Raw genomic sequence first — 18763 nt, 5'->3', positions numbered from 1 at the left:
GGGAGGACGTGGGGTCCTCCTCTCTGGAGCCATTCTAAACCCAGCTGGGCGCGTTCCTGTCACCTGCTCCAGGGGAGCCTGCCTCGGCTGGATCCTCTCCAGAGCTGCCTTCCAACCCTAACCATCCTGGCGTTCATTACACTGTAGCGAAATAACCTGCTTCTTCGGAACAGGTATTGTCTTTCCTTGGCAAGTGTATGATATTCATACAAGCGTGCTGTGTGAATATCTTAGTCAGAAATGAGCTCCCTGCAAATCCACTTGGAAGCAGACTTTCCTAAAGCAAGCGCAGGCTCTTTGGGTGTATCTTCAACATGATGTTGCAGCAGCTTCGTGTCATGGCACAGCCCTAAAGCCTGCAGCAGTCAAATATCAGCTCCACTGAGTGCCTTTGGTACCTGGGTGAACAGTAATGATGTAAGGGAAAAACTTTTAACCTGTAAGTTCTGTTGAATGAAAAATGCATTTTGGTGTTGCCCAAAACTGAGACTGAAGCTGCAGATCACGATTGTCTTTGGTGTTAGTGTTACAGACTCAGTTAAAAAAAGAATTGTTTCATAGTATATACATTTGTCCATAGTAATTTCTTGTGTTCAGCTGTTAGCAATGTAGTTTTGTTGTCCATATGGCTCAATGACTGCATTATTTCTTCCATGGTCAAGATCCACCTTTGCTCTGCTTTTTTATTGTTACATTTTCTGATTGATAACACAAATGTTGCATCTGCAACAGTTCTGAACCTGTACTCAATATCAATTTTGCTGTGTTGTTCTCTGAATAGCAGGAGGACTTCAGTCTGCTAATCTAATACCTATAAACATTGCTGCTTTCACACAATTTTATGCCAGTTGATTCTCCACATAAAGCCTAGAGCAGCTGGATATAGGGTTCCACTATTGCACATCTTTCACGTCAAGGTTCAGTTTTGGACATTGGTGGCTTAAAACAGTAGGTGCTACATATATCTATTACATAAACATTTATATCTTCAAAAGACTGCTCACAGCTATCCAAGCATGTCATAAAATGAAACAGGTGAATGTTGTCACCTTCAGCAGTCTTCATGAGCAAAGGGGGAACAAAAAATGAGGCAGTTGGCTCTGAATACTCTTCAGCAAGGAACTGAGAGGTGCAATCATTTAAACATATTAATAAATCCTGTTTGGCACATGGCTGATTTAAAGTACTAGAGATGTAATCATTTAGACATACTAATAAGTCCTGTTTAAGAAATGGCTGAATTAAAATATTGTTCCATTTTCTCTTTTCTATTTTTCATCGAAAATGGAAATTAGATTTTTTTCACAGCATCCTAAATTGCAAGAAATATGTAGATGATAAATTATGTGAACTATTTATGCAGCTGTTAAGAGTACTTTCCAGTATTTTGCAAACTTACAGACATTTAGTAGGTGTGACATACCTTTCTTCAGGACTCGGTTGTGATTCACAAGCTTCTTTAAAGAAAAGCATATTCTGGATTGAATTGACTAGGTGCAAATAATGTAGAAAACTTGGATTTACAAAAAAGCTTTTTGAGAAGGTTGTTTACCAAATGTTAAGAAAGCAGGTGTTTGTCAGAAATGGAGAAAAGAAGCTGGTGGAAAAGAGAGAATAAAAAGTACTACCTTACAGTGAATGTGCAGAACTTTGTCTGCTGTTTAAAACTGATCTGAAAGAACGGGTTAAACAGCAAAGGACAAAATTTGCTCATTTTATAGATGCGTGAAGAGCAATCCCAAGGATTGCAGAAGAGTTTCACTGGACTGAGTAATAAAGTGGGAATTAAAGAATAGTGTTAATAAAGGCAAAGCGATACACATGGTCTCTAAAATGGCAGTAACTGCTCAGAAGGATGTATCACTGTGAATGCATTTAATGTATGCTTTAGAGCAAACAAAGACCAAGTGCCCTGGTTTCAGCTGGGATGAAGTCAGTTTCCTTCCTAGTAGCGGTGCAATGTTGTGTTTTGGATTCAGCATGAGAATAATGTTGATAACACTCTGGTGTTGTGGTTGTTGCTAAGTAGTGCTTGCTCTCAGCAGAGGACTTCTCAGTGCCAGTGAGGAGCTGCACGGAAAGCCCTGAGGGAGCATAGCCAGGACAGATGATCTGAGCTGGCCAAGGGGGTATTCCACACCTTAAAAATATCAACTGGGGAGTTACCCAGAGCGGGGCTGACTGTGGTTCGGGACACGCTGGGCATCAGTCAGCAAGTGGTGAGCAATTGCATTGTGCATCTCTTGGTTTTATCAATATCTCTTGCTTACTACTACTACCACTATTATTATTATTATTAATATTATTATAATAATATTCTGTTTCAAGTATTAAACTGTTCCTATGGCAATCCACAAGTTTTGCCTCTTTTCCCCTGATTCTCCTCTCCATCCCTGTGGGAATGGAGGAGTAAGCAAGCCAGGTGTGTGGTGCTTGGTTGCAAGCTGGGGTTAAGCCATGACAAACGCTGATCAGTAATGTGAAAGAGTGGGTTAAACAGCAGGGGACAACATTTGCTCCTTATGTGGACATGTTAAGTGCAGTCCAAGGGTGTCAGAAGGATTTCACTGGACTGAGTAATGATGCCAGAGTTAAGGAGCAGTGTTAGGAAAGGCAGAGTGATACAGGCTGTGGTTTCTAAAGTGGTAGCAACCAGTCCGTGGGATGAGTCACGGTGAATGCATCTACTCAATGCTTTAGAGCAATCAAAAAGGCAAATGGTAAGCTAGGAATGAATAGGAATAGTGAAGGCTATGGCCAAGTATCTCTGTGGCTGCTCAGAGAAAGGTCTGTCAGGTACTGTTATAATTATTTCAGTCCAACTTGAAGCCCTTCAAGGCCCTGCATTATAGAGGCTTATATGAAAAAAAAATTATGTAGGAGTAAGATTTGACTCGTGGTTTTTAGGTTTTTATGCTCTTGCTGTTGCAACTGTCAAAAGACACAGGACATTGTGTCAGGTCTTGGATTCAACTGAATCAGTGCATGTCATATATTGATTTTATATTTCCAGAAAACCAAATTTTCCTCATGTAGAAGTTACTAGATATGGTAAGACTAGTCATAAACTAAGTTTAGAATATAAGATTTAAATTATGGTAGTCTGTAATGGCAGAGGTCTGGAATTACTGACACATAATTTCTTTCCAACAAAGAGTGTATGGCAATTATTGTCTTTGAAGACTTTAATATCTATGTTAAGCTCTCTGAAATAATAACCCAAACTCTTATATTCATTCCAGGATGCCTTTTGGAACTATACTACAACTATTAATTTCCTGGGCTTATTGTGGATCAGATGTGACTCTAGGGAATATAATACTCTTTCTGGATTGATTCCAGTGGCAATAATGAGTTAAATTAAAAATTTCAGTTTTTAGGAAGGAGAGTGATTCAACCAGCAATTTGTCAGGTCTTCCCAATATTGGATTATGCTTAGGTTACTATGTTTTCAATGTCCATTGCAGGGATTTAGTGAGATTATATATGTACTTACTAGCTACAGTAACTGAAGGGCTAACATATATCCATTTATTTTTCTTTGCAGTTACTTCCTGTACAAGCTGTGACACGGATTTGTTAATGATATTTCTTCTGTAAAACTTTCTCAATTCAATTAGTAAAAAATCTTTGCTCTTTCTAAAACACAAGCTTTTAAACAAATCTGATGAACTATTTTGAGGTAATTTAATATTTTTAACTGATACAAGTCTTCTTAAGGAGAAGATGGGCTCAGGAGTTAGCAGTTTTCTTCTGTAGTAATATAAAATGTGTTCCTGAGTCTCAATCTCGACACAGTAACACAATCACACTTTTCCTGACTTCAACACAGAATCTTCAACTTTAATGTAGAAATACCAAGAACTTGTTACTTTAATCTTTGGCTGTCAGAGGAGTATGAAGAGCATTTCCTACACATCAGGACATTGACTTCCACTGAGTGCACTGCTGGAACAAAAGCGCATCGCTGCCTCCTTCAGCCACCCCAGCACAGTATGTGGGGGATTGTTGGCAATCCCAATGCCATTTCTTAGTTAATATCCCAACAACTCGAAGCTCTTCCACCAAATATTTTTGGTAGTACCCGGAGCAGATGCCGTGCTTGTAAGACTGGTGATTCTCGTCTACAGAGCGGCACCCGGCAACCACAGGTCTGTTGCTAGACTTCTTTGTAGTGTTTTAATAAAATGAGATGAAATCTTAACTTTCCAGCATTAGATATGAGAGAAACATGCACATTTTCCTTACTTTATTAGTAATAATTAATTTTATTTTCAAATATCTTCAAGTATTTATTAAAAATATTTTTAAAATCTGGAGGGTTGTGATGATAGTTTGGGTGATCTCTGTATTCTGTTCCTTTTATATTAGATGCAAACAACACCACCTTGAATTGGTAGTTTGGCTGCTCAGGTCTTTGCAGCCAATAGGTTAATACTGAAACTTCTAAAGAAATGTCAGGGAAGATGTTTTACAGAAATAGCTACTTTTCAGAAATATTTCTAACTATTGAACAGATGTTTTTACAGATTAAGAAACATAAGATTTAGTACTTTATTTGTTTTCTCATTCTCTGTCTGAATTCAGAAGGACATAATGATGTAAAAGTACTTATTTCCTCAGATTTTGGGAAAACCAAAATTGTCATTTGGATTCAGACACAGTAATGCTGATCCAGTCTCCTTTAGATCAGCTTAGTAATGAAAAGATAACTAATCAGTCAATTGAAAAAATACCCAGCTCTCTGATCCTTGAACTGTATTTTCCATAAAATTATGCAAGTATGACTGCAGTACACCAGTATTTTTTATCATTCTTATTTTCTATTTTAGAACGTAGATGCTGAAAGTTAATCTGTCTTTAATATTTCACATATTTTATACAATTTTAGAAATGGTTGGCATAAGTTATATTAAGTACTTGCTTGTAAACTTTGAAAGTAAGATATATATATTAAGAAAAAGTATGAATTTTTCAGAGTAATCTGTCAATTTTTATTTGTGTAAGATACAGTGATGACCATAATTCAAAAAAATCAGAATATAATGAGAAAAACTAACTGTCAAAGCAAATACTTATTTTTAAAGGAATATCTAAATATGTTTAAAACTTTTCAGTTGCAGTGATCCTGTTTTGATTTACTTAAATTTTAAGGAGATGCTTATGCACTGTATTTCCTACAGAATAAAAAGATTTTTTTCCATTACTTTTTTCCTATATTTTTCCTCTCTAAAGGACAGATGCTGTAACCAGCAATCTTTTGCAGGTGTTCTGTTTTTGCTGACTGTGACAAAAGCAGCTTTGGAGGTGTGTTTACAATGAGTGCAAACGCAGAGCGAAGGTTTGTTAATCTCAGGAAACGCCTGAATCAGCTGGGCTATCGGCACCCACTGGGAGTGGACAGTTTACCTCTGGTGGAAAAGCTTTTCAGGTATTCAGAGGGGTTTCATTAAAAAAATAGTAATCATATAGTAGCTATTGTTTGATTTTTGACATGTCAGAAAGAAGGTTTACTATGCAAATTATTTTCTAGCAGTGTTATTTTGGAGCTAACATTAAGTTCTGGTGTCTGATGAAGTCAAATGGGTTTGGTTAAATGATGGAAGCATCTTAAGATTTAATTTAATTAGTAGATTTCTAAGGATCTATGGCATAGGAAAATTCAACTTTTCTAACCTCATAAGAGAGCCAAGAATAGTCGCTATTGATATGTCCTTAAAAAGATGCACGCTCGTAACTGGTTGTATAAAAAATGATCCCTATTGCCTGTGCTGGGACTTAAAATAAAACATTCACATCTCCATTTATTATGGCCTCATTTAGAGAATTTTAAATTTGTTGGCTCTGCCCTTTTTACAAGACACATAATAGAAAAAAAGGCAAAAATTTTCAGATTTCCTTCTTATTAGATTTGCCAGTTTTTGGCTTTGGTATTATTAAGAACGCAGTAATTTCCATAATAATCCAATTACATTTGATGAAACACACAAGTGTAGCTATTCTGGTTCTGCTGCTCTCTAGTATGTAATACAGATGGAAGAACATAGGTAGGCAAATATGGAGTAATCTGTTTTCACCATTAATCTCATTATTATGTCTACCAGGTAGGTTTACTTTCTCCATCACTAGCTTTGATACTTATCAGATGTAAACTCCTGATATGCTTTGTATTTTGTTTTCTTTTTTTCTTTTTTTTTATCCTGTTCTTTCCTATTTACTGTTTTGGTTTTTTTTTAACAGATGGTTCCAATCTTTCAGTTCTTCTTACATGACATGAATGTTTTGTTGTCTTTGTTTGAACTCATTTGTTCCCCCTCTTGGGGAAGGAGTTTTGTTTCTCAGGTCATAATAAACATTTGCATGTGCAGTGTGAGGGCTGATAACATTGCTAACACATCTGATGCTCCTTTATCCTAGTGACTTAGTCCATACAACTGAGAGCTTGCGCAAAGCAAAGTTTTCTTCTGGAAAAACTGAGAAAGAGTGCAGCAATTATGATACTATTTTGGAACCTTATAAAACAGAGAATGCTAGACTTACCAGGGAAAATAATGATCTACATTTAGAAATATTAAAACTGAAAGAGCAGTCTGATCGTCATGTTAAAGGTAATATACAAATTATGATTTTATTTTTTTAATCCTTCCATGCCAAAATAAAATTGTGCCTAAATCCTTCATCTGCAGATTCTTTTATGTGAATGGTCATGGAGTTTAATGCCTTTAATTAATTACTGTTCATACTCAGACATTTCTTTTGCAGTCAAAAAACTTTGGAAGTTCCGCAGATTTTTGTTTCAATAAAATATGAGAATGTTAGAAGTCTTAATGTATACTTTTGTACCTTGAAACGGTGTTTTTTAATTGAAAATTAAAAAACTGCTGTTTAATGGGCATTTGTCCCACAGTGGGTGTTTATTTATAAAACATGTATAGCTATATATTTTTGTGTGTTTGTTTGTAAAAGTATGCACAGGTGTATGTGTATTGGATAATTTTATGCTATGGCAAAAGAATATTGGATTTTCTTGTGCTTATTTTGGTGCTACTAGGAAAAATAATAGTGAATAAGAGAAATAACACTGCTTTTCTCTCCCTTGAAGATTTGAAAGCTTGCTTAAGGAGGGTTGAACATGAAACAACTGACTTGAAATTTTTGAATAACCAGTATATACATAAAATTAAAGTGCTGGAAAAAGAGACCAAAGCCAAGACTGAAAAAATTCAGCAGCTTCAGGAGAAGAATCTGCAAGCAGTGGTGCAAACACCTGGTAAGTGTAAATAATCACAGATATTTCAACTTTTTTCTGGGCTTTTTTGGATCTTCAGAACATAATATCTTTCCTTCTCATAACAGAAATTTCTGCAGTAAAATATCCAGTAGAGTAACATCACCCTTTGAAAGTTTGTGCTCTGAATTGTGTAATTTCTCTGTCTGAAGTTTCATTAGGTCATGCCTTGTGTTAGGGACAAATTTGACTGCAAACTTAGATTCCACTGAAGACTTTTAAGTTAAAATGTGTCAGAAAGCATTATTAATCAACAGCTATTTCTTATATTGCTGCACCTAATTAAGAGACATATTGTTTGACACTTGCATATTTTTACAGATAATTGATGTGTAAGTGACAAATTCAGATTTTTTGAACCAATATCTAAACATAGCAAGATGCAAAATATGTCTACAAGTATTCCAGTCCTCTGTAAATTTACAATATTTACAGGGTCTTTTGATAACTTAAAATGTTCTAGATGTAACTTTCAGGTTAATGTCTTTCTCCAGGGTTTCATTTTTCTTAATTTTTTGAAAGCTAAGGAATATAGAATTATTTTGTGAAATTTTGAGACTGTCTTTTTTTTTCCAAGTCATTGAATTATATATGCATTTTTTTGCATTTGAGGAAAATCAATAGATAGCTAGGAAAAATTAAATTTCCTCTTTATTTTTGCATACCTTTTTGCACTTCATGTCCTTTGCTTCAAAGATGACATGTTAGGCTTTTGTCTGTCTTTCTGCATACATGCCCCTTGGTCACCAGTCTTCTAGGATTTTTCTGTACTATACATCATCCAATATTGCATGTTCTTATTTAATCATATGATGAAAAGAAAATGTTCTATCTGGAAAAAATACTGTCTTTTGCTTTTTTCTAAATATGTTATCATTCAAGCTAATAGAATACACTGCTTGATAAATAGTAGGGTATGATAGTCACTGAAATGAACACAGAGGAGAAGGAATAAAAATATTACTAAATAATGCAAAGGTTACTTCAGTCATCAAATAGTTCTTAAATGTGAAAACCAAATGCCTTTTGTGATGTTTTGATTTAGCTGTTTTAGTAAGCTGAATCACTAACAGCTTCAACAAGTTTGAACTATAGAGTATTTGGGATCTTAAACACTGGGGAAAATTATTTACAAAAGGTGTGTTTCTTTATTATTATTATAGTGAACTATATAATAGTGAACTTAGGCAAAACTGGTACTAACCTGCAAGAATGGCGTTGTCTAGAATATGTGAATTTTATCAGCTTATTGCAGGATTAAAATGGTGAAACATGCCCATTCAGAAGCAGTGGAATAAATAGGAAAATTAATTTTGTATTAAAGAAGATGACTCCCTTGCTTTAACTCCAAGTACCATGGGTTTGGGCCTTTAGGTGGCAGGAGGAAAAGCATTCCCTTCCGGCGGCAGCGCATGCAGATAGACCAGCTTGTGCCCCCGTCAGGAGTCAGCTCCTACCCAGTGCCTCAGCCACAGGACCCCTACATCGCAGACCTTCTCCAGGTGGCTGATAATCGGTGAGCCAGACAGCTTCTTTGATGTGTCGGTGTGTCTGATTCTCACTGTCCTACTCCTTTCCATTGATAAGTTAAATTCATCTTCCCCCACCTGAGTCTGTCACTGGTGGCAGTAGTTGGTGGATGGTCTCCCTGTCTTTATCTTGACCCATGAGCTTTTTCTTCTTTTCTCCCCCATCCTGTTGAGGAAAGGAAGTAAGAGAGCATCTGCGTGGGGGACTGGCAGCCAGGCACAGTCAACCTGCTACAATATCTCAAAGAACAGCTTCTGCTTTAATATTTTGCATGAGCAAAACTATTTCTCTGTGAAATATTTGGGTTCTGGAGCAAAGAGAAAATGCTAGTGTTGAATTGTGCGCATACAGTTCTTTCATGAATTCACATAAAAATATAGTGCTACATTTCAGAATTCAAGAGCTGCAGTCAGAAGTAACTGAGCTACAGGAAAAGCTGGAGACATCTGAAAGTGGAATGAAAAATTATAGCAAACAGGTATGTTTATAGCATCAGTAGTAGTGGTATTGTTGTTTTATTATTAATATTAATATTATTGTTATTATTTGGGTGTCATAGCCATGACAATGGCCTTGGTATCTTAAAAACCTTGGGAATGCATTGTAGGCCTTGTGAAATATAGTTATTCTAACCTGCCTATGTCGAGCAGTTTCCCTCCTCTGCCTTTGGAGACAGCAGCAATGACAAAATGCTTGCCCAGTGGTTTTGTTGATAAATTTTGTCTATGGAAATTACACTAAATAAGCTAAACTTGACAGTCATAAGTAGAATTTGTCTGCATTTTTTAGTGCGTAAGTGTTAATTTGTCCAAAATAGCAATTTGATCTTCATATATGTTAAGATGATTTTTTCTCTGCTTGGACTGGTTATATTTTTAAAATGTTTATGAACAACAGATTTTACAATGTTTTAATGAGAGTGGATTGATAAGATAGGTACAATCTTTAAGTAATGGAATTACATCAAATGTTCATACGTTACATCTTTCAAAATTTACGGATTGTGTCTTTCTTTTTTCTTCACTTCTTGGTTTTCCTCTTCCAATATTTCCTTTTTTCCAGTGACTGGAATAATCACTGAGTTAGCTTACTTAAAAGTTTTTTCCCTAACTTTAAGTGCTAGTCTCAGTTAAGTTGTAGCATTTGTTAACTTCACTTTAAATTAAAATTGTTTGGTTTTCTTCAAGAATGTAATCTAGCAGGACCTGTTCCAGTTTTTCCTTACAAATTGTATTTGATTACTTTATTTCTCTTTCAAAGATATAACTTTTTTCAGAAGAACCAAAAATTTGAAAACCAACAGAAAATAGAAGATAGAAATTGTATTTTTAGTTGCCTATCTTTTATGAATGTTATGTGTATGTTTATTTAAATGAAGGGTTTGTTAATGGTGTATAAGGATACTGAAGGTTTTTTTTGTTCCTCCAAGGTTGAGATAAGAGACAAAGAAATTGAGCGCTTAATGCTGGCATTGGATGGTGGGCGTTCCCATGAGGTTCTCTCTCTGGAATCAAGAACTAAAAGTAATGAGAAGCTTATTTCCCACTTGAATATACAGGTAATTCATTTATTACAGTTGTCAAATCTAAAAATATAGCGATCTAAGAAAACTCCACAAAATTTCTAGCTCTTCAAACAACCACTATAGCTATAAAATCTATTGATGGAACTTGTCGTTCTTTTTTGATGGCAGTGTTTCTTTTCTAAGGAAATTTAATTTCCTGTTTTACAAATCTGTCAGAAATGTTGTGGTAAATAATTCAATGAACTCACATCTGTTCATAGTATGTTAATCTGAAAGTATTCAGCAAATTTTTGTATGACACACCGTTTTCAGCATGTTTGAAAATCCTTTTATTTAGTTAGAAAGTTATTGCATGCATGCCATTTATGCTTTAGAAAGTAACAGTGGTATATGTAATTATGATAAGGGGTAACCCTGTAGGTGTTCTCATGAGAGTGAGGAATCTTCCTCATGGATTTCAAATGGTCCCCACTTTCACTCCAACACAAACTTGTGAGCAAAGGATAAACTGAGGATAAAGGTGTTTGTGTTTACTGTGTGTATTAACATGCATTCAGTAGTGGTCTTGTAATGAGAATTTAAAGATGGACTGGAGTACAAATCACATAAAGCCCATCTCTGGATTTGTGCCATCAATTCTCATTTTTTTCTCACGTGAGTTAGATGTTTTGTGTAGTGGTTGTGCATGATGTACAGTGGCATGTTGAAGAGTTTATTAGCTTAGGTTCAGTGCTGCAAAAATATGGAATGAGCTATGACTTGGAAGCAGGACAGCTGTGCTTAGTGGTCCTGAATTAGTACATCATGATGAATACAAATTTATTGTACAGCGAGTGAGCCCAGAGCATGAAGCTGGTTTTGGACCATCAAGACTATTTGCTCAGGCTTGGTCCCAATATACCACTTTTATTTGACAAGAAATGTATAGCTATCTTTAGATAGCAGTGCTCATGACTATGAGATAGCTCATAACATTGTATTTCTTTTTCAGGTTGATAAGCATTAAAAATAGAAAATCTTGCCATTTTTAACAGGATACCACTTTTTTACTTTGGATATAGAGATACTGTATTACAGAAGATTGGGAGGAACTTTTGCTACCTAAGTTAACAATGCATATTAATATTTTAATGAAAAATGTCTTTCAGGTTGATTATCTTCAGAAAAAAAACAAAGAACTTGAAAATCACATTCAAGATCTGTTGGACACTAAACAAAATGTGACTAGTGAGGTAGTGGATTTAAGCAATAAAAATGAAGAACTGTGTCAAGAGCTGAATGAAATAGATCACTTGGCACAGCAGTTGGAAAGACACAAAGAAATAGTGCTTGAGACTGCAGATAAGGAAATAGGAGAAGCAAAGGTAATCACTATTGTGTCACAGAGTAAAGGATCTGCTCCATTTTACTTGGTTTTATATCTTCTAATTGCAATGAAAGGCTTATTGGCTTGTGAAAGGAAGATTAAAAGGGTTTTTTTCCAGTTTTTTTAACATGTCATGGAATTTCTCACTTAAAGTGGATCAATCACAACTATTTTGTCTCTTTACTGTATTAGGTTGAGATGATTTTAGTTAAGGGACAATCTTCTGTTTCTTTTATTAGCTTAGTAAGAGATAAAATGCTGGGGTACTTAGAGCTATTGCTAGGTAATGCATATTTGCAACAGCAGTACATATATTTGGAGGGGTTTTTTTCTATGAGGAGTCATGCAGTGATTCATTTAATCATTGTGCTCTAAAAGAGCGTGGGTGTCAATATCACAAATTTTTTGTGCTTTCACTTCATAGGAGCTGTACTACTTTATTACAAGGAACTAACTATACTTCATTTCTTACCAAAATAGTCTGCTTCCTTATTTTTTTTGTAACAAAGGGATTTTTGTCATTTTGAATATGTAACTCTTAACATATAGGTTAATTTTGGTTGATAGAAAGAAATTGAAAGAAAAGTCAGTGAAATACAGGATCTACAAGAAACAATATCAAGGCTGAAATCAGTAAGTAAAATATTTTCAGTTATTTTTTCAGTTCTTTGTTTCTATCCTTTTTATCATGTTGTCATCCATGTGATTGTTTCATTTATTATAAAAGAAATCAATTTAACAATTAGCAAGAGAACTTCTTTAGTACCCTGAACCTTTGATGTAAAAATTACTAATGAATAAATGAAAGAGCTAAAGAAGCTACATCATGTTGTTGCAAAGATAAACTGAAAGAAATCTCTGCAGACCTCTGTAGACAGTATGGTTGACTATGTACTTATTGTACATTTCCTTATTTCTGCTGTCTGAAGTCGTAATTTTCTGGTGACATAATCATTTTTACCACAAATGAGTTATAACATCCTAGAGGATTTTCATTGTTTTGAAACTACTTTGTCTCTTAGTTGGGATGTGAAAAATTATCCAGTACTTGGCTCACTCAGAAACAAAGCATAGGGCCCAGATGAAAAACATCACTATTATCAATTCTTTGAAGACCAAACTCTTTCTAGCATATATGGCAACTTGTGTATTAGCTGAGTACAGTGTTTTATTTTAGTCTGTCTAGGGAACTTGCAAATACAAAAATACTCAATTTTCAGGACATCGGATTATAGGAAGGGTGTGCCAAATAGCATTTGATTGGCTTCAGAGTTGCATTGACTGAGATGCTGTATTGTAATGCACTTTAACACCAACACTGTTACCAAATGCCCTTAAAATTATTTCTTGCTTTAGTCTTTAACTTTTTTCCCATGTTTGTATCCCACTATCCTACTGGTTGGTTTGCTTTTCTTGGTGCTGATTGCAAACCATGTAAAAATTAATGCTTAGTTAGGCTTAATAAAATGTGGTATAAATACAATGATGGCCTGCAACAAATGTTAAAGCATCAGTTATCCAGGTCAACCAGAAGTAAACAGTGTTGTATATTAAAAGTTGATCAAAATGTTAATTTTTTCCCCAAGTGTCTCTATTGGCACTTCTAATTTTTATAATAATACTTGTTACTTCAGGAGTTGTGCTCATGTCATAAGGAGAATGAGAGACTGAATGAAAAACTCTCTGGGAAAACAGATGAAAAAGGGAATCTTGAGCTGTTGTTAAACCAGCTTCAACAGGAGAAGCAAAGGCTGACAGAAAAAACAGAGAACTTAGAAAGAAAAGGTAAATCATCAAATGTAGATTCTTGGAAACTACTTTTCTGTAATTTTTGAAATAGAATACTTACCTAGTTAACATAGAGTTGATAGTACTAAAAGACTTTTAATATATATAAATTAAAAGAAAACCGTAGGTGTCCAGTCATAGCTGAAGTGAAAACTCTTGTTATAGAAAGATGTTTTCATTCTGTATGTGAAAACTGAAAGTTGAGCTTTTTACTGTGATCCCATAGGACATCCTTATCCTATTTCTGTGTCAGTTTCATACAAAGTCATTTCCAAAACTCTTCAGATTCTGTTTCTTGAGAGATTTATTCATCTCGGTTTTGAAAACCTCCAGGGATGAAGATTCCACAGTATCTCTAATATTCTTCAGTTGTCAGAGCAAAATATTTTTTCCCGTATTAAAATTGTTTGTAATTGCTTGTAGCAATTAATTGCCACTGTTCCTTATTTACCTACTATGTACCTGTGAAGAAACTTGCTCTACATTATCTGCAAGTCCCTCAATGGTACTGTCAGTGTGCCCTTGGCTCTCCAGCTTTTCTCCAGGCTGAATGAACCCAGTTCCCTCAGCTATTCCCCACAGAGCATGTATTCTGCTCCCTGACCAGCTTGCAGGGCTTGCCTTGGATTTAATTTAGCTACATCTTTCTTGTTGTAGAAGGGACAAACCTTAAAACAGTATTTTAAGTGCAGTCTCATGGGTGCTAAATAAAGGGGAATAATCACATCCCTCTGTCTGTCGATGCAGCTCAAGGTGCTGTGAGGCCTCTGATGCTCTTATGCTACTCACTTGTGTTTAGCCCTCTTTAGCCTTTAGAACTCTTACATCCTGTTCAGCAGGATTGCTGCCTGCATGGTTGGTGCAAGTTAATCCATCCTAAATGCCAGTGTCTTTGAGGAAATTCATGGCTTCCGTATAGAGTTGTTTGTCTTTCTTCTTTTTTTTTTCCTTCCAGAACGAGAACTTGTCCTAGAAATTGAAAGAATGAGATTAGACTATGGTATTGCCCTAGGAGACAAATCTCCATCTCGTCTAGATGCATTTGTAAAGACCTTAGAAGATGACAGAGACTACTATAAGCGAGCATTAGACTATCTTCAGAAAATGGTTAAACTAAAGCCTAGCCCAAGCCGCAGGACTGCAGAGAAGGTAAAGTGAAAAAAAATACTGTAGAAACAATTCAGAAGCCATCAAATATATTTTCAAATTCAGTGGCGTTAAATGACTGTAGTAGTTTTCTAAATTGCATTCTTGATACAAAAAATCAACCGAGAGAAACTCCAGTGAACTTGCCTTTTTCTTTCCTTGTCATACACTGATTAGTTATTGATCAGTTTATTGAAATAAATAGAACTCGATAATAATCAAAAAAAGGCTGAAATCTTATGGCTAGCTCCTTTGCTTTTTCTTTTTAACAGCTGAGTCTTGTTTAGATTACACCACCAGTGCCAGGCTTTTTCTTGTGATTAAAATGATTTTGAATATATTTTGTTTGTATTGCTAATAGGAAGAGTTCTTTTCTCTTATTAATTTTTCAGATGTTTTAATTAGCAAATTTTAACATAAATCTATTGATCACTTTTCAGAGTGAAGAGCTTAAATCAATCACCAGAGAAAGAGATGAGCTGCGGTCCGTGTTAGACAGATTTGAAAAACACATGATAGAAATTCAGTCCAATGTGAAATTATTGACTGCAGAAAGAGATAGATTAAAAGTTCTTTATGAGCAGGTAAGAAGAAATTGTTTATAGTTAACATTGAAATAACCAGTTAACACTTCTTGTACTGTTGGTTATTTAAATTGAAAAAAACTAGTAGAACACAAACAAGGCTAATAAAATACATATCTATTTTTATTACTAGTTAATAAATTATGTGTTCTAGTTAGTTTATTGACTTTAAAGATATTAAAAGTTATTGTAATGGCATTTTCAAATGATAAACATCAGGAAAAAATCAGTAGAATGCATGAGAAAGTTGTGTAAAGATACAGCAAGGGAGCAAGAAAGGAGTAGTTAACTGATAAAAGAAGAGTAAAGTTAGGCTATACTTGGGACAGTAAAAAAAAGAATGATGATTATTTTGACAGTGTAAGTTGTCATGCCACTGAGTGATTTAGGGAATACATTTTAGTTATCTAGGGAAAAAATAAGGCTGTAACAGGACTTCTACTGTAACTGCAGCATTTTGTTAGTGTGTACTCTATATTGCAGTCCAGGTATGCTAACAAACGATAATCTTTTAAAGTCTCAGAGCGAATTGAACAGGATGAGAAGAGAAGCAAAACACAGTTTTGTTTCTCAAAGTCACATAGAAGAGGAAAGAGACATTGCACTGACTGACTTCAGAATACTAAAGGCAGAAAAAGAAAGTCTTGGAGAAAAATTAAAGGTGAGCTTTATCGCTACATTGAGGTGACATATAGGGAAGAGTTATACAATAATGCTGTGTTTGTGTTTGGCTATCTGTCAGTTTCCTTTCAATAACTTTGGATTTCAAACTCACTTGAGAGCTTAATGAATTTATATTATTATCAAATACCTATTATTGTTATTGTTACTGTTATTGTTATTAATTACCAAGTTTTCCTGTAAACACAGTCCCGGGCAGGAGTAGAGGAACATGCTTTAAAGTATTTAAGGGCAAACCTTGTGTGGGAGACCTAGATATGGGGGCCCAGACACAGAATACTTCTTGCATATGCAATTACTTTGAAGATGTTTGGGTGTCATTGTTGTGGAAGAAATCATCCACTTCACTCACAAGAGAGAAACAACAATGTATTTTATTCACTTAAGGCACTGAGTTTCAAAAATTCAATGGTAAATGCAATGGTGATTTAACAAGATTTGATGGTAAGGTACATTTGAGTATTTGCTGCATAGAGGCCAAGGTGAGACAAAACTGTCAGGGAGTCATGAGGTTCAGAAGGGTCTTCTTGCCTTCCAGACTCCTCAGAGGAGTGTGGCTGGACCCATACTTGGTCAATAGTTTGTATCTAAAGGATTATAGCAATGAATCTTTTATATCACTTAGCTAATATTTCAACATTTCAGGGCTGTCATTCCCAACTCATTAGCTGAGTATGGCATTGCAATAAGGATTCTCTCTGTCTTAACAAGTATCCTTCAGAAGTTTCCCAGCTCAAAGGGAGATGCTGGTGTGCAGCCTGCTGCCAAGCAGGAGAGCTCAATGGGCTGTGGGCTGTGCTCTATTCATGGACTAGGATGATTGACTTCTCTTTGCATACCAGCAGTATTTCAGTAGTCACATGCTCAGCTAGCCCTCAGCTGCTGCCAAGAAAGACTTAGAGCCCTTAGCTGTGTGTTAGCTGTTAGCTCTCATCCCAGAGTCCTGCTTCAGCTGGATGCAGCTGTCAGGAGGGCCACTAGTGCTTAATCAAAAAAAAAAAAAAAAAGAGGGGAGTGGGGTGGAGCACACTGTCACAGTCACATATGATTCTTATCCTACAAATTGGGGGTTATATGGGCCTTTTCATTTTTGCTGATCTTTAGTTACTGTTGCATTTTTAGCAGAGTATATTTTACATGGCACATAACTGAGCCGTGAAACATAAATTCAATCCAACTTTCAGTATTTTTGACCTTTAAAAATATTTGTTAATGCAGTGATTTTCCTGTTACTATGATCTTGACAGGCAGCCCATAAATGTGGTGGAATCACCAGCTTTGGAAATGTTCAAAAGGCATGTGGATATGGCAAATAGGGATGTGGTTTAGTGTTGAATATGGCAGTGCTGGGTTAATAGTTGGACTTAATGTCTTAGTGGTCTTTTCCAACTTAAATTATTCATTCTCTGATTCTATGACCATAGGTGTCTGGTATTAATGTACATTAATGGTTGTAGACACGAGCCTATGACTTCAAGGTTTTTTTCCCTGCCTTCTGTATTGCTTATTCATAGAACGTTTTAAAACATTTTGAAAATCATTTCAGTGGACTTATCCCAAGACATCATATGTCAATAGTGATTGTATGATGAATGCTTCCATAGTTTGATTTTACTACCACAAAAATAAAGACCTGTTGTGTATCTGAATGCAGTGGCAGTAAATCTGACCTCTCTGCTCAAAGCATGTGCAGGCAGTAGTAGAGATGTATTTCCAGCTCCATCCTTTCTTCTAATAGGTGACTACCAGTGTTTTATGTGTGTGCCACTTGGAAATACCTTTACAAACACACTAATGTAAGGCATTTCTAGGAAGACTGAGAGTTTGTTTCACTGCAGTTATGCACAGAAGTCAGGGAACAGATAAGTAATCTTTAAAAGTTTCTTTGTAGATACAGGGAAAGGCCAGTTAGCTTTCTAGTGTGCCTTGCATGTTGTAATTAATAATATTTGAATAAATTTATTTAAAATGTCTTAGGGCACTAAGTTATACATGCATGCACCCTCATGTAGCTCATTAAACTCTACAACAACTCACAAATATTGTTTTGGTTGGGACCAAATATAAATATACTATTTAAAAAAATCTAAACCAAGAATCAAATCCAAAATCAGTGATGTTATATTAAACTACAGTAATGTATTTTCATTTAAAGTTCTGTAGTTTTACAGCAAGAGCTTTGCATTTGGTCATTCATTTAAGAATGTAAAGCAATATTTTCTGAAACATGAAGCTTAAATTTCTCTGATTAAATCTAAAAATATCTGTCTTGTTACATGTAATTTTATATTTCTCAGATGCATCAAGAAGCAGCATACCATGAAAAATCAAAGCTGCAGCATGATATTTCAGAATTGGAGAATAATATTCAAGGAGTAAGTGCTTTTTTAGGAAGTAAGCTTTCATTATTTCTAAAATAAGATAGACTGTTCCAGAAATTATTTTTAATATCTATTTTTAACTTAAATTTATTTAAAAGCCAAGTTGTGATAGCTTTCTGCAATAATAACCTTTGGTTATTTATTTTAAATTGCAGCTTCAGATTGAAAAGTGTGAGCTGAGGACTACAGTCTCTATCCTGAAAGAAAGAATAAACTATTTGGAAAATGAATTAAATCTGAAGTCAAGTAAACTTGCCCAGACTTCTGATGATTCTTCTCAATTTAAAGCTGAGATTTGCTCACTTCAGTAAGTCTGATACAAAATGTGGTGACCTTTTACAGATGCTAGAATAATTCTGTTTATTCTGCGACTGCATAGCAGAGTTGAGTTCCTGGGAAAGACTATAATTATAAATATTTTTAAATATTTTAAAAATCACTTGGTACAGATTGTATGTTAAAGAAAAGTAGGTG

General features: G+C 35.2%; 1 protein-coding gene across 9 annotated transcripts in view; it reads left to right on the top strand.

The window, feature by feature from the left end:
* The window catches only part of CEP135 (centrosomal protein 135), a 33754-nt gene that overhangs the window by 320 nt on the left and 14671 nt on the right, over positions 1 to 18763 (top strand). For 2 of the 9 annotated variants that reach the window (XM_064418099.1, XM_064418106.1), the window contains exons 2-16: positions 3548 to 4151; positions 5267 to 5431; positions 6418 to 6608; positions 7103 to 7270; positions 8663 to 8804; positions 9212 to 9296; positions 10248 to 10376; positions 11492 to 11707; positions 12277 to 12342; positions 13344 to 13494; positions 14453 to 14646; positions 15084 to 15227; positions 15745 to 15888; positions 18206 to 18283; positions 18445 to 18596. In XM_064418099.1, coding sequence (XP_064274169.1) covers positions 5319 to 5431; positions 6418 to 6608; positions 7103 to 7270; positions 8663 to 8804; positions 9212 to 9296; positions 10248 to 10376; positions 11492 to 11707; positions 12277 to 12342; positions 13344 to 13494; positions 14453 to 14646; positions 15084 to 15227; positions 15745 to 15888; positions 18206 to 18283; positions 18445 to 18596 — 1973 coding nt within the window. In that variant the 5' untranslated portion in view covers positions 3548 to 4151; positions 5267 to 5318. Of the gene's footprint in view, positions 1 to 64; positions 174 to 2042; positions 2220 to 3547; positions 4152 to 5266; positions 5432 to 6417; positions 6609 to 7102; positions 7271 to 8662; positions 8805 to 9198; positions 9297 to 10247; positions 10377 to 11491; positions 11708 to 12276; positions 12343 to 13343; positions 13495 to 14452; positions 14647 to 15083; positions 15228 to 15744; positions 15889 to 18205; positions 18284 to 18444; positions 18597 to 18763 lie in introns of those variants that run through there. The other 7 variants (XM_064418103.1, XM_064418100.1, XM_064418101.1 and 4 more) reach the window with 7 other exon arrangements.

Source organism: Passer domesticus, chromosome 4 (genome assembly GCF_036417665.1).
Source record: "Passer domesticus isolate bPasDom1 chromosome 4, bPasDom1.hap1, whole genome shotgun sequence".
Classification (NCBI taxonomy): Eukaryota; Metazoa; Chordata; class Aves; order Passeriformes; family Passeridae; genus Passer; species Passer domesticus.
The sequence above is the reverse complement of the archived record's forward strand: the minus strand, read 5'-3'. Positions and strand labels throughout refer to the sequence as shown.